The 25,793-nt window shown below is 43.0% G+C and overlaps 1 protein-coding gene across 1 annotated transcript in view; it reads right to left on the bottom strand.

Annotated features, from left to right (window-relative positions):
- LOC126263462 (uncharacterized) overlaps positions 1 to 25,793 on the bottom strand; it is a 165,507-nt gene that overhangs the window by 101,503 nt on the left and 38,211 nt on the right. Inside the window, exon 4 of the mRNA XM_049960555.1 lies at positions 13,610 to 13,776. Coding sequence (XP_049816512.1) covers positions 13,610 to 13,776 — 167 coding nt within the window. The remainder of the gene's footprint in view (positions 1 to 13,609; positions 13,777 to 25,793) is intronic.

Genomic DNA, 25,793 nt, shown 5'->3' with positions numbered 1-25,793 from the left:
AGCTGTCCTACAGAGCATAGCCTGAAACTGAACAATAAATACGGTGCGGAAAAACTCTATGCATCCATGCACGTGAATAGACGATTGGTAGCTAAGAACAATGTGAGTAAAATTTTGTATTTTTCTTGGAAAAGAACAGCACAATGGTATATCAAGAGTGGAGAGAGGCTATAAATTTAATTTCGCAAACGAAAGTGACTGAAACCGTCTTGGAATTAACAGATCTAGGTCATGACACGGTGCTTACACAGAAGGTATGCATAAAAATGGAAAGGAGAAAGTGGAATTGGGGTGTTATAACATTCTAAGACAGACAACAGGCCTGCTGCGAACTGAGGCGCAAAAATGTAGAGATTTCAGGAGGATTCGACAACGATGAGATACGAAATGAATAGAAAAGGAATCTATTGACAGGAGAAGCAAACATTATTATCAGCACAAAATTACATTTTTAAACTGGGAAATATGAGGGAGAGTGAATAAAAATCAGCCTATCAAACTGCGAGTTTGTAAAAAAGGCAAAACTGTTGCTGGGATTTGTTACATGGTAGAAATGAATAAGCTCCAAAACTAATAAACTGAAAGTTAATGATCAGTCTCCAACACTGTAGAACCGAAGATCAATCAGTCACATTCGGTATTTTTGATTCCTACACGCGTTGAGGAAAGCCTCCGCGGCACGACAGCCTTACGCAACTATTGACTGTAGGAAATGGGGGGGTTTGAGTTTGGATGAGGAATACAAATGTTCCTTCAATACACTGATAACAGTAATATCTTAACTTATTTCAGCCTCCCTTCAATATAAAATGGATGTATCTGGAAGTCTACTATGGGTAGAATTCTTCCTTGACATGAGTTAAAAGAATGTGTACCTTACAATAACAACATTTTGGAACTCGAATCTTTGGCCTTTGAGTTTGATAACCAGTTTGTCATTTGCGAACCATATCTGCTGGCGAGCTTCGATTAGCCCGCTACTAGTATGCGTCTAGATTACCTACATCGGCAGTTACGTCATGTTTTACTAGTTTACGCTTTGCGAAGGGTATGTATTATAATTTTATCCCGTGAATACGAGGGTTGAAACTTAAATAGTGGCAACTACTTATTTACAACCGATACAAAAGAGTTACATGTTTGCACCTGTTACTGTCCTTCAGAGTAGTCACCAGCGTTGTGTAGAATGTGGAAGGCGTAATGTACCGTTAGCAGAGCCTGTTCTGTTGATGGTGCGAATGGAGCGGTCTACTGTCTGTCGTTGAGTCTCTGGATCAGTTCTGAAGCGAATGCCACGAAATGGTTCCTTCATCTTCGGAATCAAATCAATCGGCATGATTGCCCCAAACAACAGCCAAGGTCAGCCATGTACTGCCTCCAAAAACAGCTTTTTCATCACACGTGAACTCCATTCGTAGTCAACGAAATACATCAGGTCCACCCATAAGCTGCTGCTTATTAAATTGACAACTCAAATCAATATCACGTGCTCTAAGTGTCTTGTAGACAGGAGCACTGCGCCGCCAACGGCGACGATACGATAGTCGCAAAGGCATTGATGTCACTTCCAATAAACAGAGCGCCGATATGTTTACATTGTCGACATCTACATCTGTATCTATTTTCCGAAAGCGGCATTACGGTGTGTGGCGGACAGCACTTTCTGTAAAACAATCATACCTCTCTTCTCCTCTTCCAGGTGTGAATAGTTCGCGGGAAGAACGATTCGCGGTAAGTCTCCGTGTGAGCTTGGATCTCTGTAGATGTTCAGATAGATAGTAAACTGTCGTGGAAAGCCCACTTTCAGGATCTTGTTCAAAGTGAAGTGAAGTGAGTGATCATTCGACACTAAAAATAGTCTACTTTGCTTATTTTCATTCGCTTATGTCGTATGATATTATATTTTGGGGTAACTCTTGCCATTCTGAAAGGATATTTTTGGCTCAGAAATGGGTGCTTCGGGCAAAAAGTGGTGTAAGTTCATGAACCTCTTGTCGACCCGTGTTCGCGAGTCTGGGTATTTTAACATTGGCCTCTCAGTATATATATTCCTGACTGTAATTTATTTGTTTACAATATTAGCTTATTCCCAAGAATAAGGAGCTTTCATTCAGTTAATACTCGGCGGAAATCAAACCTGCTGCATCCATTTTCGATAAACTACCGCTCCAGTTAAAAAATCTTAGCAGTAATCCAAGAGCTTTCAAATCGAAACTGCCGGCCGCGGTGGTCTAGCGGTTCTGGCGCTGCAGTCCGGAACCGCGGGACTGCTACGGTCGCAGGTTCGAATCCTGCCTCGGGCATGGGTGTGTGTGATGTCCTTAGGTTAGTTAGGTTTAAGTAGTTCTAAGTTCTAGGGGACTTATGACCTAAGATGTTGAGTCCCATAGTGCTCAGAGCCATTTGAACCATTTGAACCATTCAAATCGAAACTGAAGAGTTTCCTCATGGGTCACTCCTTCTATTCTGTCGAGGAGTTCCTTGAAAAATTATGCTGTTTCTTGTTATGTTGTTGATTGCGTTTTCTTAAACCTATCGATTGACTTTTTTTCGGATTCATAAATATTTTATTTTTATCTTTTATTACTTTTATTTTGTAATTTCATGTACTGACATATTTCATGACCGTGGAGATTTGCTCCTCAATTTGGCCCTACGGAACTTGAAGTGTAAATAGAAAATAAAGTAAAAACAAATAAAATATAAAGGATTTCTTAAATCGCACTCAAAAAATTTAGTTACTCGAACAATTGCCTCCTTTTATAGCAAACATAGAAATTATATAAAAATACAACTTATTATATCTTTATGATGAAGAAACAACGGTGTTGCTTATTAGCGTAAACTGATACAGTTGAGCAGTTGAACAAACTATTTAAAAATTGGTCATTACAGATAAGTAGTAGGCCTAATTAGAAATACAGTATATTTATTACTTCAAACACTAAATACATCCTTTATCTTATGAGCTACGTTGAAAAGACAGTATGCAGATTGTATGAACTTACAGATCACTAAGAAAAACTGTATAATAATTTCATACTTTGAATTCGTTTATTTTTCACGTACGTTACTGTTTTCCCCAGCAATTACAAAAGACTAGGTTATCACCTTAAATTTTAGCAAAGAGTGCTGTAATTTACAATATTGATGGGCTTAGATTATCATTTCGAGCGTCATATTTGAATTCCGCAAAACACTATACAATCCAAATCATTTACCAGACTCCTGTCCGTCTAGACTCTAGCGGCATCTGGCGTGAATAGTGATTGAACAGTTCTTCCACATGCCTCTAGAACGGGCAGCCATCGGCTTCGCTTATTACCTTGGAACATTAAGTTTCCCGTTCTTACCTGTCTAGCACGGAGTATTTTAAAATTTTGCAAGTTTTATATCATTTTATTTTAACTTTGTGGCCGGATACACTCATTGACGCCATAGTCGTAATGGGAACGTAACGGAGGGAAGTCGTGTGCACCATCTGCCTGTGAATCGTGTAAACTTTGTTCTGTGCGTTACTGTGTTTTAAATGTTGGTGTGTGGTATTCTCTGAAACTTGTTTTACAGACCTAGCCACCATTTGTCTAAACGGGTGTGGAAAACTTCCTAAAAACCACACTCAGGTTGACGGGTGTACTAGCCAACGTAAGAGCAAGCAATATGTTGGTTGACTAATCTAGAAACGCACACGTTCGGGAAATACACGGTGATGCAAAACGCTTCTCTTGCAACGTCTGCCACTGGGGTTGACTGAGCATCTCCATTAAACTTCCAGATTTACTGAATGAACCTGTAACAAAACACTCTGCTCCTGTTTGGCTCTTCTCTATTTCCTCTACCAGTCCCATCAGGTATGCATCGCAGACTGACGAGCAACACTCAAGTATTAATCGAACGACGGTTTTGTAAGCTACCGCCTTTGTGTATGGACTACATTCTCTGAAAATTCTTCCAGTGAATCTCATCATCTGTCTTACCCGCGAGTAGTTTTACGAGTACGAGGTCTGTTCAAACAATTCCGGAACACGCGTAATTTCGCGTCAATGGTGTGTTAGAGCGAAATGTGGTTTTCATCCCTGCACACGCTTGTGTCTAGTGTGTAGCTCCCGGAAGAATCATTGTTGTATGTCTATTAGTTACTGTTCAGTGCTGTATTTGCGTAGAATGTTGTGTCATACAGTTCGCGAATTTCAAGATGGCAGAGTTAGAGGGGCAACGCGTCTGCGTTAGATTTTGCATGAAACTCAAGAAAACCTTCACAGAGACACGCCAAATGATGCAGGAAGCCTACGGTGCTTCAGCCGCAATCTGTGTTAGGGATGGTTTTACTAGGTTTAAAAATGGCCGGACGGAAGCCAAAGATGACCCTCGTTCAGGATGACTCTCGACTTCTACCGACGACGCTCATGTCAGTCACGTCAACGACACTGGGTGTGCCAATCGATAACTGCCTGTCGGAGGGATTGTAGAAGAATGTAACATTTCAGTTGGATCATGTCATGAAATCCTAACACATCTTGGAATGCATCATGCTACCGCTAAGTTCGCCCCGCATCTAATGAGTCATGCGTGACTATTGCACAAAAAACGAAATCACTGTATCCTTCGTACTCATCCAGACCTGGCCACTGCGAACATTTTTTTATTTCTTAAGTAGAAAGTACGGTTGGAAGGACGAAGACTTGCAACGACAGACGAGATAAAAGAAAACTTAAATTATTATAATTTGCAGTAAGAGGCGTACCAAGATTGCTTCCGGTCCTGGAAACGGCTTTGGGAGCGGTGCATCAGTTGCTGAGGAGAGTATTTCGAAGAAGCCACATTTAACTCTCATTTCACAGCATTTGGTATTAATGTAATCAGGTGTTATTGCTAAGAAACTAAACTCCGTCCGAACAGGCCATGAAGGCCCAACGGTACCGACTGGTCGCCGTGTCATCCTCAGACCACAGGCGTCACTGGATGCCGATACGGAGGGGTATGTGGTCAGCACACCGCTCTCCCCTTCCGACCGTATGTCAGTTTACGAGACCAGAGCCGCTACTTTTCAATCAAGTAGCTCCTCAGTTCGCCTCACAAGAGACAGACGTTAATTCAGATGAAGGAAAACCCGCATTTTACTTGCAGTCACACACGCGAATTTTTTAGAAACAGAATATTATGACAGAATAGTCACTTCGCCCAACATTTCATTGAAGCAAGATCGAATCGCTGGAAAGTGATGTCTAAAAACCAACGTTTTTACAGATGTCTTAGCTATTTCCACAAAAAAACACTCTGTAAGCTTTAGAGTGGATAACATTAATGGTGATAAAGCTAAAATAAACGTTTTGACTTTCAATATTTCGAGAGTGTAGAACAGTTATTCACTTGTTTCTGAAGCCATTGATAGGTTTGAACGAATTAAGGCTATCTCTAGATAAATTAGCTTCTAAAGGGCATAAAGAAACCGATTTATATCTTACAAATTTCTCAGAGATAAACCATTAGGCAAATAGTAATTGGTAAACCTTCCGTACTACTGTTATACCTAAAAATGTTTGTTGGTATTTCATTTACCTCGTGTTCTACAATAGCTATAGTTAATGTAATGACAGACCCACAGTCACTTAAATCGTCCACTCAATTTCGACAGGGGAAGCATTTGTCATTCAAATTAAGGCAAGATGTAGTACGCGCTACCATGTAGACGTCTCCAGTTCTACTTTTCGTAAATTCACTTTTCAAGGTTTTACCTACCTTACGTAGATGTAATCCTGGGTGTCAAACCCAACTGGCCATTCCATTCATCCACGTTATTCGATACTGTGAGCCATGATATTAGACGAAAGGATTTACATAATCTCATTATCAAGTCGTGTGAAAGAATTTTGTTCAGTAAAAAAATTATTAAGACTGGATCGCTAATTACTGTAAAATAGTCACACGACCGGTTTCAGAATTATATTACCATCGACGGATGTGGAATGTCCACAGGAAATTTTTGTCAAAATTTAGAAAAAATATTCAAATATGTGTGAAATCTTATGGGACTTAACTCCTAAGGCCATCAGTCCATAAGCTTACACACTACGTAACCTAAATTATCCTAAGGACAAACACACATACTCATGCCCGAGGGAGGACTGGAACCTCCGCCGGGGCCAGCCGCACAGTCCCAAAATTTAGAGAAAATAATTATATTTACATGTACGACAACAACGATAACCGAACCTTTACCAAAATATAAATACATTTCGGTAACAGAGATGACGTACAGGATGAGAAAAGTTATAGATAACTTCAACAGAAACCAAAAGTCAGTTAGAAGTATCGAAGTACATGAAAGGGGCCCGCCCGGCTAGCCGCACTGTGTAACGCGCTGCTTTCGGAGCGGGAAGGCGTGCCGATCCCCGGCACGAATCCGCCCGGCAGATTAGTGTCGAGGTCCGGTGTGCCGGCCAGTCTGTGGATGGTTTTTAGGAGGCTTTCCATCTGCCTCCGCGAATGCGGGCTGGTTCTCCTTATTCCACCCCAGTTACACTATGTCGGTGATTGCTCCACCGGGGACCGAACTGCACAATAACCCTCGGCGGTGGGGTCGGTGCTCCGTCATTTCTATGTCCCTGGTTCAATACACACACATGAAAGGAAAGTACTAGTTGAGAAATGAGAAAGAAACTTGGAAGCCTTGTCCGATTTTAATCTACTCCTTGATCAAGCACTGAAGGGCACAAATGAGAAACTCTGAAAGGGAATTAAATTTCAGGGAGATGAAATAAAACCTTTGAGGTTTACTGGTGACACTGTAATTCTGTCAAAGGAAGCAAATGACTTCGCAGATCACTAAATGCAATAGATAGTGTCTAGAAATGAAGTTATATGATGAACTTCAACCAAAGTAAAGCAAGGGAATGGAATTTAGGCCAGTCAAATCAGATGATGGTGAGGGAATTGCATAACGAAGTGAGACTATGGAAGTATTGGATGAGTTTTGCTATTTGGATAGATAAACTATTGACGATGGCAGACGTAAAAATTATATAAATCTCAGATAAACAGGAATATCGTTCATGAAAAAGGAAATTTTGTTAACATCGAATAACCAGTGAACATTGAAAAGTCTTTCGTGAAAATATTGAGCTGGAGTTTTGCTTTGTGCTGAAGTGAAACGTGGACAATAAACAGTTTAGACAAGAAGATAATAGCTTTTGAAATGTAGTGCTACAGAAGAATGGCATGTCGAGTAATTAATGGAGATGTACCGAATCAGAAATTTACTGGAAAGAAATTTATGGAAAATTGGAAGAATCGCATAAAAAAGTAGGAAGGCGAATCACAGACTGCGTTTTATTGGTAGAGCACCCACAGGATGCGACAGATCTACTACATACACTGCCTACACTGCGTTTGTCCGTTCTCTACTGAAGAAACACTGCACAGTATGGGACCCTTCCCAACTAGGACTGACGGAGGACATTGTATTGTAGTGTATTGTATTGTATTGAACTGGGGAGTTAGAAACGAGGGATAGGCTTCGTCCCCGCCGTAGCCATAGTGGTACACAACCCCACAACAAGCTACAGTAGTCCGCTCACTGCGCCGCCCCACGCAGAACCCAGGGTTATTTTGTGGTTCGGCCCTCGAGGACCACCTCCCCCCCCCCCCCTCCCCGGCAACGTCGCACACCAGAGAAGTGTAACCCCAATGTTTTCGTGGTAGAGTAGTGATGGTGTACACGTATGTGGAGAAAGTGTTTGCGCAGCAACCGCTGACGTAGTGCAACTGAGGCGGAATAAGGGGAACCAGCCCGCAGTCGCCGAGGCAGATGGAAAACCCCCTCAAAACCCATCCACAGTCTGCCCAGCGCACTGGACCTCGACACTAATCCGCCCGGAAAGCAGAGCGCTAGATCCCACGGCTAACCGGGTGGGCCTACGAAGGACATACAAAATGTGTAAAGAAGGGCAGCTCGTTTTGTTTTATTGCGAAATAGGAGAGAGAGACTTCCGAATACGATGCTCGAGTTTCGATGGCGGTCATTAAAACAAAGTATTTCTTCGACGTGGCGAGGTCTTTTCACGAAATTTCAGTCAGCAACTTTCTCCTCCTAATGCGAAATTATTTTGTTGGCTCCCACCTACACAGTGGGACACGACCATCGTAATAAAATAACAGAAATGGGAGCTCGCACACAAAGATTTAAGTATTAATTTTTTCCACGTGTTATTCTACATGCTGGACTACATCAAAACTCCGCAAGTCACCTTACGGTGTGTGGCGGAGAGTACTTCGTGTATCACTGTCACTTCTCCCTTTTCTGTGCCACTCGTCAATGGTCTGCAAGAAGAATCATTGCTGGTAATACTCCGTGAGAGCTTGAATGTCTCTAATTTTACGTTCATGGTTTTTTCGCGAGGTATGCAGTACGTGGGTGAAAGCACTATATTGTTTGACAGGAACATACGCTCTCAGAACTTTCATAGTAAAACTCGCCATGATGCAGTACGCCTCTCTTGCTGCGTCTGCCACTGGAATTGGCTGAGCATCTCTTCGCGGCTGTCGCGCTAACTAAATAAAACTGTAACGAAACGAGCTGCTCTTCTGTGGATCTTCTCTGTTTCTTCTATCTGTTCTATCTGGTACGTGTTGTAGTTTGATGAGTACAATACTGGCCATTAAAATTGCCACACCAAGAAGAAATGCAGATGATAATCGGGTACTCATTGGAGAAATATATTATGCTAGAACTGACATATGATTACATTTTCACGCAGTTTGTGTGCATAGATCCTGAGAAATCAGTACCCTGAACAACCACCTCTGGCCGTAATAACGGCCTTGCTACGCCTGGGCATTGAGTCAAATAGAGCTTGGATGGCTGCCCAAGCAGCTTCAACACGATACCACAGTTCAAGAGTAGTAACTGGCGTACTGTGACGAGCCAGTTGCTCGGCCACCACTGACCAGACGTTTTCAGTTGGTAAGAGATCAGGAGAATGTTCTGGCCAGGGCAGCAGTCGAACATTTTCTGTATCCAGAAAGGCCTGTACAGGACCTGCAACATGCGGTCGTGCATTATCCTGCTGAAATGTAAGGATTCACAGGGATCGAATGAAGGCTAGAGCAACGGGTCGTAACACATCTGAAATGTAACATCCACTGTTCAAAGTGCCGTCAATGCGAACAAGAGGTGACCGAGACGTGTAACCAATGGCACCCCATACCATCACGCCGGGTGATACGATAGTATGGCGATGACGAATACGCGCTTCCAATGTGCGTTCTCCGCGATGTCGCCAATGGGACCATCATGATGCTGTAAACAGAAACTAGCTCATACGAAAAAATGACGTTTTGTCATTCGTGCACCCACGTTCGTCGCTGAGTACGCCATCGCAGGCGCTCCTGTCTGTGATGCAGCGTCAAGGTCTCCGAGCTGATAGTCCATGCTGCTGCAAACGTCGTCGAACTGTTCCTGCAGATGGTTGTTGTCTTGCAAACGTCCCTATCTGTTGACTCACCGATCGAGACGTGGCTGCACGATCCGTCACAGCCATGCGGATAAGATGCCTGTCATCTCGACTGCTAGTGATACGAGGCCGTTGGCATCCAGCACAGCGTTTTGTATTACTCTCCTGAACCCACCGATTCCATATTTTGCTAACAGTCATTGGATTTCGACCAACGTGAGCAGCAATGTCGCGATACGACAAACCGCAATCGCGATAGGCTACAATCCGACCTTTATCAAAGTCGATAATGTGATTGTACGCATTTCTCCTCCTTACACGAGGCATCACAACAACGTTTCACCAGGAAACGTCGGTCAACTGCTGTTTGTGTATGAGAAATCGGTTGGAAACTTTCCTCATGTCAGCACGTTGTAGGTGTTGCTACCGGCGCCAACCATGTGTGAATCCTCTGACAAGCTAATCATTTGCATATCACAGCATCTTCTTCCTGTCAATTGAATTTCGCGTCTGTAGCAGGTCATCTTCGTGGTGTAGTAATTTTAATGGCGAGTAGTGTATTACTCAAGTATTGTTCTAAAGCGGGTTTTGTTAGCTACCTCTTTGTGGTGATTTGTGTTTATTCATTTGAGGATTTAAATATTACCAGGAATAATTTTTTTAAAATCTGTTCTGTATTCTATTCTGGCAACCGTCCAGCCATTTTCAGATGAGTGTCCGCCACTGGAGGCTAGTAGTTCATGGTGTCGGCTTTATAGCAAAATTTGGCGCGGAACTAGCAGCCTCCAGTGGCGATCACTCACCTGAAGGTGGCTAGACGGTTGCCAGCCGACATATCGTGGCAAGAAGTCAACATGATCCGGCTGAAATCCCAAAATCTCATAGAATATTCAGTGCGCCGGGGAAAATTCAAGATTCGCAATCAAAACCATAAAAATAATAAGTTGTATTTTTCGTATCAATTATATTCGGAGCTATACGTTGTCTTTTGTAGAAAAAAGGGGTGGACTACAGTCATTAATTTTATTAGGTTCAAATGGTTCAGATGGCTCTGAGCACTATGGGACTTAACATCCGAGGTCATCAGTCCCCTAGAACTTAGAACTACTTAAACTTAACTAACCTAAGGACATCACACACACCCATGTCCGAGGCAGGATTCGAACCTGCGACCGTAGCGGTCGCCCGGTTCCAGACTGAAGCGCCTAGAACCGCTCGGCCACATCGGCCGGTAATTTTATTTGGTCGTTCCGCTTCAAATCGTTCCGTATGCATAGTTGTATAAATTTTTTTGGATGTTACTGGTTCCAGCTACTGTTTTGGAAGCGAGCAATCACAAAATAGTCGGGCTTTCTGGCTACAGTGATTTACATTTGTTTATGTCAAGAGTCGTTTCCGAAACCCTGCCCAAGAGCTGATCCTCTGCAACTCTTCTTGTACTTCGCTACAATTTCCTGATACTGCGACTTCTATGTACACAACAGCGTCATACGCGAAATGCTTGATGGAACTACCACTTTGTCCACGTGCTCATTTATATGTACTGTGAAAATTAATTTTTCAAAAACGCTCCTTTCGATAGTGGAACGGTCGAGAAAAAAGTGGCGTGTGGAGGAGGAGCGTTTAACGTCCCGCCGACAACGTGGTCATTAGAGACGGAGCACCAGCTCGTATTAGGGAAGAATGGGGAAGGAAATCGACCATGCCTTTTAAAAGGAATCATCCGGGCATTTGCCTTGAGCGATTTAGGAAAATCACGGAAAATATTCCGTGCGGGATTAGCCGAGCGTCTCAGGCGCTGCATTTATGGACTGTGCGAAAAAATGGCTCTGAGCACTATGCGACTTAACTTCTGAGGTCATCAGTCGCCTAGAACTTAGAACTAATTAAACCTAACTAACCTAAGGACATCACACACATCCATGTCCGAGGCAGGATTCGAACCTGCGACCGTAGCGGTCGCGCGGTTCCAGACTGCAGCGCCTAGAAACACACGGCCACTCCGGCCGGCATGGACTGTGCGGCTGCTCCCGGTGGAGGTTCGAGTCCTCCCTCGGGCATGGGTGTGTGTTTGTCCTTAGGATAATTTAGGTTAAGTAGTGTGTAAGCTTAGGGACTGACGACCTTAGCAGTTAAGTTCCATAAGATTTCACACACATTTGAACATTTTTGAACGGAAAATATAAATTTCAATTGCCGGACGCGGGTTTTGAACCGTCATCCTCCCAAATGCGAGTCCAGTGTGATAACCACTGCGCCACCTCGCTCGGTAGTGGTGTGTAAAGTCTCTGCGAAGCACCTATGTGTGAATTACGGAGCAGTCATGCAGATGTAGACTAAAAAAAGGTATCGGTTGATAGGACACGTCCAGAGGCACTACGGAGTCGTCGGTTTGGTATCTTAGGAATGTGTGGAGGTAAAAATTTAGAGGGACACCAAGTATTGCAGTAATCAATCAATTGGATGTAAGTTACAGCACTTACGCAGAGATGAAGGTTGCACCGGACAGAGTGTATCAAACCATTTTTCTGAAAGTAAACCACTAATACATTTCACTGTCCACTATAAAAAACGTAACTTTTACCATAAGATATTAAAAATATTGGTTATCTGGATTTCAATTAAACTCAATGGCTTCGTTGGCAACTCTCCCCTGTTTACAACTGAACGCGATTTTAAGCGCCTTCTACGCTATTTGTTCTGTACTTGTTCAAATGGTTCAAATGGCTCTGAGCACTATGGACTTAACTTCTGAGGTCATTAGTGCCCTAAAACTTAGAACTAATTAAACCTAACTAACCTAAGGACATCACACACATCCATGCCCGAAACAGGATTTGAACCTGCGACTGTAGCGGTCGCGCGGCTCCAGACTGTGGCGCCTAGAACCGCTCGGCCATCCCGGCCGGCCTGTACTTGTTATCCGGCATTCTTCTATCATTTTCGACTCTAATTCACCAGACGGTCATAGCGTTTCCAGTAAACCTAAACGTCAGGTTCTAAGAATTACTTAAACTGACATCACTCTCCGTGTTTGTCAAAATGCTGTAAAACGAACACACAAACGCAGCGAAGGTAGACAGAATATCGCGTCAATGGGACAGTTCTCCAGTTATCTTGTCGGTTGGATTAGTCCTGAATAGCGTGCTAATATGATCTAATAAGGTGGAATGGTGTTGTATTATAAGTAGCCTGTCTGTATGTTGGCAGCGCAATAGACTGTGGTAACATCGCTGACATCGCTCTGCGCCCTCGGAAGGAGCTTCTGTGGTTGGAGGGACTAGCAGTTAGCAAGTGGATGGAGAATTGTATGGCCATGTGTTTCTTAGTGGAGACTTTGTGATGGTAGGACTGAGATGAAACTTCTTATAAGAAAACATACAAGGAAAGGTATGTTAATGGATGTATGGTTGATAATGTTTGGGTAGTAGAATTATTGACAACTATATAATTTTTGGAACTGGATGTCACATGAATAATGAAAAATTTTCTAAATACAGTTCTTGCTTTTCAACAAATTCTTTATTTTGCTAACCATATGCCTCCTACCAGTTAGAGTCTGTAGTAGTTAGAATCCTTTTATTTAGCTGGATGTTGCTGATTCTTTCTGTAATTGGTGTAATTCGTGTTATGAAGATTTTCTGTGAGGTAAGTGACTTATGAAAAAGAGTTTGGTTTCCACTATCGGGATTCGTGACTGAAAAGAGTTAAGGCAATTAACAGAGTTGGAGGTAGTTTCATATTTCATTAATTTAATATTTATTTGATTTGTATTATTGTCAGGATTTCTTGCAACTCTGGGCCATTCTTTTGTGTTAATTATTGAAAGTCATGTTATCAATGTACCGTAGTCAGATTGCGTTGGGCTTGTATATTGCGGGCAGTAAATGAATAGGTTAAGTCTGAGGTGCCTTTGTCAGGGAAAATTCTGTAGGTCAGTGTTTAATAAAAAAAATAAAGAGTTAGTTTCAGTATGAAAGACAGTCGCATGTAGTATGTAAGAGACGTAGGTCGCTTTATGGTGAATTGCTTTAATTCCTTAGGTGACAGTAGGCCCCATCACTTCAGCATGGAGAGATATATCAAGCTTGATCGCTTATCAGCATTCCTCAAGAACATATCGCTATACTGACATCAGTAAAGCTAGAGTTACTGACCGGTAACAGCTGTCGATGCCTGGCTGGAAGTAGCGCGGGTAACCCGGGGAGGCGATGACGCTGCTGTTGACGACGCCGGAAGTGATGCTGGTACATGGGCGAGCCTCGCAATCTGAATTTGACGCCCAAAGGAGCCAGTCGTCTTCAGCTCCACATCGTTCATCAAACTGCAAATACGTGCCACGTTTCCATTAACTACTTGCGAAAATGTGAGACAGTAAATGTGTCATTATAAACATCTAGCTTTCTACACACGTACGCGTATATCGCAAACTTTTTAGACACACATATATATTCCGCTACATTTGCGGTGCAAGTTGTAGGTGATAGCCCATAACTATTGCCACCAAGAATAACTACTAAAGTATAATAGGAGCTGAAAAGTTCGTAGGAAAAAAGTTGCATGGGACAACAGGGGCCATAATATGACGTTGGTTTTTTGTTGGTAGGTGGGGTCGCTCCAGAGATATGATCAACTTTTTTTTAAAAATAGGATGCTATAGTTTGGTACTCATTTTCTGATAGTGGCTATCGAGACGAATCCAATGATGTGTAACAGTAAGGTCTTTGAAGGTAAACGAAGGTCACAAATGTGGCATGAACGTCCATTTACAGAAGGTGTTCTTAGTGATGACCATTGGTACCAATGCAGTACTGCAATCTTCTTATTATGGACTGAGTGGTATTCCTTATCACATCGGCACTTATCGACGCACATTCTCTGGCAATTCTCTCTCGCATATCTTCAGGTGTAGTTGGAATGTCTTTATAAACAATGTCGTCTACGAATCCCCACAAGTAAAAATCCAGAGGCGTCAAGTCTGGCGAACGAGCCGGCCACGACACATCTCCTCTGCGTCCAACCCAACGATTTGGGAATTGTCTCTGCAGCTCATTTCTAGCCATCAGCGAAAAATGTGCCGGACACCCATCGTGTTGATACCGCTTTCTGTTCCTTGTTCCTAAACATATTTCTTCCAATAACAGACCTAATGTTTCTTGCAGGAATGTGGAGTACTTTGGTTCAAAAAATGGCTCTGAGCACTATGGGACTCAACTGCTGAGGTCATTAGTCCCCTAGAACTTAGAACTAGTTAAACCTAACTAACCTAAGGACATCACACACATCCATGCCCGAGGCAGGATTCGAACCTGCGACCGTATTGGTCTCGCGGTTCCAGACTGCAGCGTCAGAACCGCGCGGCCACTTCGGCCGGCTGTGTGGAGTACTTTCTACCATTAAGATTTACTTCGATGAAGTAGGGGCCTATAATCCTGTCCTCCATAATCCAACATCATACATTCACCGACCATGGTTTTTCGTGTACAATTGCCGCTGCCAACATGGATTTTCAGTTGCCCAATAAATCACGTTATGCAAATTAACATTTCCATGATTTGTGAATGTAGCCTCCTCAGTAAATAAAATAAAACTAATAAATGTGTCATCCCTCTGAATCTGAAGTTTGAGCTCATTGGCAGACTTTAGCGTGACGCGTACAATCCGTACCAGTTCATTCTTGATGGAGACTGATATAGTAAGGATGATATTTATGTCCATGCAGAACACGAACAACACTACTCTGGCTCATGACAGATTCCCTAGCGATCTGACGCGAACTTACACAATGATCTCGAACCACAGTGACAAGTGTACCAATTTCCCTTTCCTCGGTAGTAACTTTCCTTTGCCGGATATGTTTCCGATGCGTTAAAGATCCAGTTTTTCTCAGTTAGACATACACATACATAAACGTACGACGTGTAGGGTGAGTACGTTGAGGATATCTCTCAGCGTATAAGTCTCTAGCGCTCACTGTATTTCGTTGGCATTCTCCTTAAATGAGAAGCGTATCTACTTGTTCTTCGAAGGGATACATCATTCTCAATCGCTTGATTCGACGATACTAGTCGCACCATTCGTATTAGTGTTGTATTTGCAAAACGGTCGAATGGTTCTTACATGTCAACGGCACGTTGGATGGATACCCCGTATTCGGCGAATATTTACTATCTGCACGATATACGAGAGAGAATTGTCAGAGCATGTGCTTCCATAAGCGCCTAAGTGATAAGGAATACCAGTCAATCCATGATAAGAAGATCGCAGCACTGCATTGATACCAATGGTCATCACTTCGGACACTTTTTGACCTTCGTTGACCTTCAAAGACCTTAGTGTTACCCATCATTGGATTCGTCTCGACAGTCTCTATCAGAAAATGAGTACCAAACTATAGCATCCCAATTTAAAAAATGATCTTCATCTCTCTGACGCCACCCCGCCTAGTAACAAAAAACCAACGTCATATTATGGCCCCCGTTGTCCCATGCAACATTTGTCCCACAAACGTTTCAGCTGCTATCGTACGTGAGGAGTTATTCTTCAAGGTGGCAATATTTAGTGACCCAACCTGTATATATATTCTTAAATGCAATAGCGCCTACTGACATTAAGAGAATAAAAGCAGGGTAAATTAGAATGTCAGTGGTGTGTGTTGGGGGATTCTAGTGGGAGTCGTTTACGAGACATCGTATTTTCAAAAGTTCCCAAACCGAAACTTGTGGAGTACCTGTGGTAGCACACATTAAAACACAAGTGCATGCACTAGTTATGTGGATTCTGACCAGTAACTAGAAAACTGACCATCACTGTTCAAAATGACCACCGGCACGGGCAATGCACTCTTCCAGTCTGGCATGGTACAACTGCTGCACACGTACTAGCATTTCACCGGAGATGTCCGGGCAGGCTGTAGTAATGCGTCGTCACATATCATCGGGAGTAGTTCGAATGTCCTTGTAGACAGCATCTTTCAGCTTTCCCACAGAAAAAGTCTACGGCCTCAAATTCGGGGAACCGGTCAGCCAAGATATAGGTCCTCTGCGTCCGATCCAACGATTTAGAAACAATTTGGGAAGACATGCTGCAGTACTTCTTGCACTATTGGCTGGACAGCCATCACGCTGGTACGACAGATTCCTCCTAGTCTGCAGAGGAACGTCTTCTAGCATCCGTGGAAGATCGTCTCTTAGGAGGTTACGATTCTTATGTGCGTTCAGTGTTCCGTCTACGAGAAACGAGTCTATGTGCTCATGGTTCACTATCCCATACCACATGATTACGCTCCATGGACGCTGGCGTTCGGCCTGACGAAGCCAGCGGGGACTGTCAAACACCAACAGTGCATGTTTCGGCGGTTCACCTGACCATGACTGGAAAATATAGTGTTATTACTAAGCAAGATACATGATACATCTGGAGTATCCTTTTGTAATGCCTATGTACATAGGTTAAGACGATTTTCATAATCGTTTCCATGCAGCTCTTGATAGAGAGAGAGGTATTGGGGAAGGAACCTATCTTGATGTACAACGTATATAATTCTTGCCTCGCTCATACTTCTTCCTCGTGTGATTGCGAGGGAGCTAACGTGCGGAAAAAGCGCAACAGCAGCAAGAGCATTAATTTCCTTCTATTCTGTCGTCACTTGTTTCCTTCCGTTACGTGTCACACTACCACTTTCACCTAACTGGTTGAAGAGGCTGATAAATAATTGCCGAGATGGTTGACGGCTATTGAGATATCTCTCCGCATATATTTTGCAGGGACGAACTGCATTCTTCCTACACTCTCCATACACTATGAGCGTGTCGGCTTTCTGCATTGGTAAATCCAATCGTAAACTCACGACCTTCTGCTTGGACTGTCACACACTAAGTGACTAGCAAGTCGTAATGCACTCAGGGAACACACAAGCACACTGTAAGCAAACATAACATCTTATCTAGCATACGTCGATGAATGGCACAAACAACTTTGCACGATACTATATCTCGCAAACGACTCCCGTTAAACTACCGCAACAGATGTCACTGACATTTTAAATTACTCTACTTTTAGCCTGTTAATGTCAATAGGAATTGTTATATTTGAAAAGTATGTCTGTACAAAAATACACTTTCTAAGTATTATTACATCTGTTTCTTGGTTGAAAATAGGAGCGCCTGAAAATCCATTCTGTGAAAACAGCACATCAGCAGCACTTTCATTTCCGTAATATTTTAGGAGATTCACCATATATAAACACTTCAAAAAAAGTTTTGCATCACCTCGATTCCGAGAGTTCTGGAAACTGTACAGAAAATTGGAATAGAGATCAACATAAACATCATTTTCGCCCTATTTATTGCTCATGAAAACCACTCAGTGCATGCTGTACCACCATACAGCGAGACCTTAAGAGGTGGTGGTCCAGACTGCTGTACACACTGGTACCTCTAATACCCAGTACCACGTCCTCTTGCATTGATGCATGCCTGTATTCGTCTATCCACAAGTTCATCAAGGCACTGTTGGTCCAGATTGTCCCACTCCTCAGCGGATCCCTGAGTGGTTGGAGGGTCACGTCGTCCATAAGCAGCCCTTTTAAATCCATTCCAGGCATGTTCGATAGGGTTCATGTCTGGAGAACATGCTGGCCACTCTAGTCGACCGATGTTGTAATCCTGAAGAAAGTTATGTACAAGATGTGCACGATGGGAGCGCAAATTTTCGTCCATGAAGACGAATGACTCGCCAATATGCTACCGATATGGTTGCACTATCGGTCGAAGGGTGGTATTCACGTATCGTACAGCCGTTACGGCGCCTTCCATGACCACCACCGGCGTACGTCGGCCCCACATAATGCCACCCCAAAACAGCAGGGAACCTACACCTTGCTGCACTCACTGCACAGTGTGTCTAAGGCGTTCAGCCTGACCGGGTTGCCTCCAAACACGTCTCCGACGATTTTCTGGTTGAAGGCGCATGCGACACTCATTGGTGAAGAGAGCATGATGCCAATTCTGAGTGGTCCACTCGGCATGTTGCTGGTCCCATCTCTATCGCGCTGCATGATGTCGTGGTTGCAAAGATGGACCTCTCCATGGACGTCTGGAGTGAAGTTGCGCATCATGCACCCTATTGCGCCCAGTTTGAGTCGTAACACGACGTCCTGTGGCTGCACGAAAAGCATTATTGAACATGGTGGCCTTGCTGTCAGGGTTCCTCCGAGCAATAATCCGTAGGTAGCAGTCATCCACTGCAGTAGTAGCCCTTGGGCGGCCTGAGCGAGATATATCATCGACTGTTCTTGTCGCTCTGTTTCTCCTCCATGTCCGAACAACGTCGCTTTGGTTCCCTCCGGGACGCCTGGACACTTCCCTTGTTGAGAGACCTTCCTGGCGCAAAGTAACACTTCGGACGCGATCGAACCGCGGTATTGACCGTCTACGCAGACATCACGAGCCGTATACCTCCTTCCTGGTGGAATGACTGGAACGTATCGGCTATCGGACACCCTCAGTCTAATACTAATAGGCGCTGCTCATGCATGGTTGTTTACATCTCTGGATGGGTTTAGTGACATCTCTGAACAGGCAAAGGGACTGTGGCTCTGACTCAATGTCCACAGTCAACGTCTACCTTCAGGAGTTCTGGGAACTGGGGTGATGCGAAACTTTTTTTGATGTGTGTATATGTAAACGGTCGGAGATATATCCGTTGGAACAATCCACGTCAAATTTTTCATAATGACGTATCCTCCTTTTACGTTATATAAGTATTTATGTACACCATATGGCTATTCAATACGTATATAAAAACACGCGCGAATGTCACGTTGTGTCAAAATTTCAAAGCGTTGTCTGGAGGACTTTGGGAGATTTACGATTTTGTACAAACAAAGATTTACATCTAGATAAATAAAAATTTAAATGTTTGTTTTCTAAACCTTAAATATCCGTGTAAGTTCTGCACTGATTGCTTTGAAACTTGCTGCATTCGAAAACGCGCTTATTTTGGTATACCTATTTTTGAATATACATACCATATAGCCGGCCGGTGTGGCCGAGTGGTTATAGGCGCGTCAGTCTGGAACTGGGCGACTGCTACGGTCGCAGGTTCAAATTCTGCCTCGGGCATGGGTGTGTGTGATGTACTTAGGTTGGTTAGGTTTAAGTATTTCTAAGTTCTAGGGGACTGATGACCTCAGATGTTAAGTCCCATAGTGCTCAGAGCCATTTGAACCATTTTTATACATAAGTTATGATAGTCAAACATTGTTAGCAAACAGGAAAGTTATGGCTTATTGGCTTCTTATCAGAATACTACTAGAGAAGCTGAATATGCAGTCACAATAGCCAAGGCTCACGGTCAGAGGGAGAGGGGAAGAGGAGGTGAACAATGCGGTGGGAGAAAACGGGTATGGAAAGCTGTCAGGAGGAGATAGACGAGATGGACAGAGAGAGGGGCAGAAGAAGATGGGGGGAGAGAGGGGGAGAGAGAGAGAGAGAGAGAGAGAGAGAGAGAGAGAGAGAGAGAGAGAGAGAGATGTGAAGGTGGACATAGGAAAGGAGAGGAGGTCATGGACAGAGATAAGGTGAGAGAGAGGGGCAATATGAAATGGAGAGAGATGGGGGAGCAGAAAATTGACTGAGTGAGGGGGGAGGTAGTGACGGACAGAGAGCGTGGGAGGGAGGACGTGGAAAGAGAGAAGAGGAGGCAGGGATGGACAGAGTCAGGGGAGAGAAGGAGACTGTGACGTACATTCAGTTCCCATACATATTAGAAACGTGTGCCTTCTTTTCCGTTTAAGCAGGCTGAGTCACAGCAACATATGGCCAGTAACTGTTAGTATTTAAATATTCGTATTAAACATTTTTGAATAGGTTCGCTATCATTCTTTAAAATTATGTAAATTCAGTTTTATTAATTCTTCAAAGACATATCAGTCATTATCATCTAGCTGTTTCGTTTTATATTTAATCTCTGTGCTTTTTCGTTGTGCACAGTCTTGGCGGGAGGGTAGTTGTAAATGGACTGTCTGGGTGAATGAGTTACAATAAATGGAGATAACGTGTTTTTATAATAGTGGTGAAGGCAGAGGTATCTTTTATTAATAGTTCAGTGTGTGGAAATTTTAGTGAGTATAGACGTCTTCAAAGTTCAGAAATTTTATTTCACTGAATAATGGTAAGTAGCCACTTGCATAACACAAGCTCTTCACCAGTTAATGTTTCTACCTATCAGAAGAGGGATCTGAAACGAGTGTTATATCCCACACAAGACAATGAGGCCGTCAACGAAATAGCAAGATAAGTAATTTGTTATAACTGTAGACATGGATGAGAGATTCGATCAACTCAGTTAAAATAAATTATCAATGACTGTTTTGAAGACACAATATTGAATGTTAAGCGTTATCGACAGCTGTATACAACAAGACAGTGTGCCAGGATTTGATTACCGATAAACTCGACCTGTGGGACGAGATCAAGACAGTGTGCCAGGATTTCATTACCGATAAACTCGACCTGTGGGACGAGATGCGTGTAGTCAAGAGCCAAGCAAACACGACATTGTAGAGCTTAGCACCGGTTTGTAGGGGAAGAGAGACTGAGCGCGTTGTTCGTGACATTTCGTCAGGTGTATGGCGGATGTTGGCACAAAGATACCGCACTGGGCTGTAGGTGCGCCTGTGTGTTTAAACTCGGTGATAAAGTAAGCGAAGTGTGTGAATGAGTGAAGGCAGCCAGGATATCTTCCGGAAAAGTGACTGGTTTAGTAATAGAGAGGGGTCACAGATGTACATTTCATTCAGGATCAGAATGGAGCTTTACAATTTTTCACGCTTATACTGGCTGGTTCCTCTCTCGATTCTTTATACCATCGAGTTCTGCGGTGTGCCTCTACACCTTTTTGCAGTTTGTGGCCTTGTGAATAACATCGCATACACTGAAACTTCCTGGCAGATTAAAACTGTGTGCCGGACCGAGACTCGAACCCGGGACCTTTGCCTTTCCCGGGCAAGTGCTCTTCTGGATTGCATACACCGGTAGGCGAACGAACGCCAGCAGTTATCTCACATTTTATCGGTTAATGCAAAGGGAAATATGTGTGGTGAGAGTGGTATCTCGCTGAAATGGATTCTCAAACAACAAAAATAGATCACGCGTCATTTACGTAACAACATCTCATTACTTGGAAAAAGTTGTCCATTTATTTAACTGCTAATTATATAAAAAATCTGAAAATATGGAACCGTAAGATATAAAGCTCACAGTCGAAACACGTTATCAAAAATACTGGACCCAAACCGAATTTATCGTTAATTCGGAGCACAAATTACTCTCGTAATTGTAATTTAAAATTTATCTCGTTCATTCGTTTTTATATTTTCGCCGTCCTTTCAATTAATTCATCGTATTGCTTTTCTGAACGGCTGTTTTAATTTTTACCTTCATTTTCTGTATTACACAGTCTTTATCGAGCCAACACTTAAGTCAAGTAAATGCAGTTTTAATATTAAATATAGTAATAAGACCAAAAAGAAAAACTAAATACAACTAAGAGAATTCGCAGTATACAAAGTGTCGCCTTGCGACCTATATGAAAAATCCATTGCTCTCACCACAAATGCCAAAATACTCGTTACTTATTGAATTAGATATGAATTAACTACTAAATATACAGCCGAAAAATTGAAACAGCGGCAAACAAAATTTTACGGAAAAGCAGGGATTTCTCCGCCACACAGAAATTTAATCACCGTGTTTCGGTAACATTTACCTGATGGCCTACATACAGGATATTTCAAAACGATACACCCAATTCGACAAGACTATATCTTCTACATGAATGAAGATAGAAACTTGAGTTTTTACTTACGCATCGAAACTAAAAATTTACTTTGGCGCAAATTCTCAGTTTCCAGTTCAGATCCTGTAAGGATCCTCCTGGTACACTTAACTAACGGGTTCACTGTGCGGTGTGATCCTGGTCCAAAGTACTGTACTGCACGTCCCACATGTCAAAGCACTCGAATATGGCACCATCGGTATAAACACATCGGCTTTTATTTATTTACTAGTCTTCTGGCTGGTTGGATGTGGCCAGCCACGAATTACTCCCCTGCGCTAACCTCTTCATCTCAGAGTAGCACTTGCAAACTGCATCCTCAATTATTTGTTGAATGTATTCCCGTCTCTGTCTTCCTCTGCAGTTTTCATCGTCTACAGCTCCCTCTAGTACGCTGGAAGTTATTGCCTGATGTCTTAACAAATGTCTCATCACCTTTCCCTACTTCTTATCAGTATTTTCCGTATGTTCCTTTCTTCTGTGGAGACTTTCTCACTTGAATACTTCTCTTACTTTGTTAGAACTTCAACGTAAGATATTACGAGCATGTTAATGACCAGATTGTAAAAAAATTTGAAATTTTTTAAGTCTGTCTATCACACGAAACATTGAAAATCTTATATTTGTTGCTCCTGAAAACCGCTAGATACGCAACTTGCAACAGAAAATCTTCACCGTACAACTCTTTAGCCATTTAGTGGTACAGATAAGCTGCTTCAACGATGGGTCGGTCGTCAGCACAGCAGTGATCTCTCATTGCCGTATTGGCCCCAAAGATCGTCTAATTCCAGGCTGCGCAAAGATGCCGCTCTTGCTATGGGGCGTTGTACAGGGGTGGACAGAATAAAGGAAACACTGAAAACAACACATTTCCATGCCTAATAGTGTAGGAAAACCTTTGACATTCAAAACAGTCGTTTGGGAATGGATAAATACAGGTCCTGTATAATTTTCAAAGGAATCTTATTCGGATCTTCCTGCAAAATTGTGGTAAGTTCAAGTAATAGAGGTAGATAGCGATCACTCATCATTCTATCCTAAGCAGACCACGAAGACTCAATAATACTGAGATCTGGCAAATGTGGTTACCAGGGGAGATGCGACAACTCATCCTCCTGCTTACAAAACCAGTCCTGGACGACGCAACGTATCTGAACGGGGGCGCTGTCGTCTTAGAACACAGCATCGCCATTGGAGAACAAACACTGTACCGCGGGATCGATCTGATCAGCCAGAATGGCCGTTAATCCTTGGCAGAAGCCATGCGGTCAGTGCCGGGCGGGGTAGCCGCGCGGCCTGGGGCGTCTTGCCACTTTTCGCGCGGCTCCCCCCGTCAGAGGTTCGAGTCCTCCCTCGGGCATGGGTGTGTGTGTGTGTGTTGTCCTTAGCGTAAATTAAACTTATATCAAGTAGTGTGTAAGCCTAGGGACCTATGACCTCAGCAGTTAAGTCCCATAGGAACATACCACAACCAATCATGTGGTCAGTGTGTAACACTTATATCGATTAGAAGTAGGTCTATGTTATGTAACTGTATATCTCCAATTATGGAGTGTGTATTCTTTGTTATTTAAAGTCATTGATTTGTGACAAGAAAACTCAGAGTTTTTTAATTATGTGAAAAATGATTTGTTAAAATAATAAGTTTTTGTAATATATGTATGTTTATAAGAAAGACAATCTTTATTGAAAGCTGGTTCATGCTTAGGGCACTTGTACTTGTTGTATATGAAAGACGTAGTGAAGTTTCTCCGCAATGGAAATGGCATGGCGCGATGTAAAAGGTGGTTTTGGCGATCGAACTTGGCGGCTCCTTGGTGTGAACAATGTGGGTAGTCATAGCACGGTACACTTAAACAGTGTCAAGAGAGGCAATTGGAAGATGTTTTGCAAAGGATTTGTGCCTTGGATGTGGATCTGGATATTATTTGGTATTCTCTGCAAAAAGGAATGCCTCTAATATGTTGAAAATCCGTCGCCAAGAAGAGATTTTATAGAGCATTCGTACATCAAAAGCCGTGAGTACAGTTAGCCGCCAAGTCGCTTGCCACCAAAACGTCGTCACTGCTTTACTAAATTCATACATCCAACTATATACAGGGTGAGTCACCTAACGTTACCGCTGGATATATTTCGTACCACATCAAATACTGACGAACCGATTCCACAGACCGAACGTGAGGAGAGGGACTAGTGTAACTGGTTAATACAAACCACACAAAAATGCACGGAAGTATGTTTTTTAACACAAACCTACGTTTTTTTAAATGGAACCCCCTTAGTTTTGTTAGCACATCTGAACATATAAACAAATACGTAATCAGTGCCGTTTGTTGCATTGTAAAATGTTAATTACATCCGGAGATATTGTAACCTAAAGTTGACGCTTGATTACCTCTCCTCCGCTGTTCGATCGTGTGTATCGGAGACCACCGAATTACGTAGGGATCCAAAGGGAACGGTGATGGACCTTAGGTACAGAAGAGACTGGAACAGCACATTACGTCCACATGCTAACACCTTTTATTGGTCTTCTTCACTGACGCACATGTACATTACCATGAGGGGTGAGGTACACGTACACGCGTGGTTTCCGTTTTCAATTACAGAGTGGAATAGAGTGTGTCCCGACATGTCAGGCCAATAGCTGTTCAATGTGGTGGCCATCATTTGCTGCACACAATTGCAATCTCTGGCCTAATGAATGTCGTACACGCCGCAGTACATCTGGTGTAATGTCACCGCAGGCTGCCACAATACGTTGTTTCATATCCTCTGGGGTTGTAGGCACATCACGGTACACATTCTCCTTTAACGTACCCCACAGAAAGAAGTCCAGAGGTGTAAGATCAGGAGAACGGGCTGGCCAATTTATGCGTCCTCCACGTCCAATGAAACGCCCGTCGAACATCCTGTCAAGGGTCAGCCTAGTGTTAATTGCGGAATGTGCAGGTGCACCATCATGCTGATACCACATTCGTCGACGCGTTTCCAGTGGGACATTTTCGAGCAACGTTGGCAGATCATTCTGTAGAAACGCGATGTATGTTTCAGTGCTCTCCGATACACACGATCGAACAGCGGAGGAGTGGTACTCAAGCGTCAACTTTAGGTTACAATATCTCCGGATGTAATTAACATTTTACAATGCAACAAACGGCACTGATTACGTATTTGTTTATACGTTCAGATGTGCTAACAAAACTAACGGGGTTCCATTTAAAAAAACGTGGGTTTGTGTTAAAAAACATACTTCCGTGCATTTTTGTGTGGTTTGTATTAAACAATTACACTAGCCCCTCTCCTCACGTTCGGTCTGTGGAATCGGTTCGTCAGTATTTGATGTGGTTTACGAAATATATCCAGCGGTGACGTTAGGTGACTCACGCTGTATATGGGCATGGACCAGTTAATTTGTGTGTGTGGTTCTAATAAAAATCCAAATGCTATACATCTGTGTCCAGAACCATAACTTCTATCGTGATGACGAACCTACGCAGT

This window comes from Schistocerca nitens, chromosome 6 (assembly GCF_023898315.1).
Source record: "Schistocerca nitens isolate TAMUIC-IGC-003100 chromosome 6, iqSchNite1.1, whole genome shotgun sequence".
In the NCBI taxonomy this organism is placed as follows: Eukaryota; Metazoa; Arthropoda; class Insecta; order Orthoptera; family Acrididae; genus Schistocerca; species Schistocerca nitens.
Note: the sequence above shows the minus strand (reverse complement) of the source record. Positions and strands in the feature narration are given on the sequence as shown.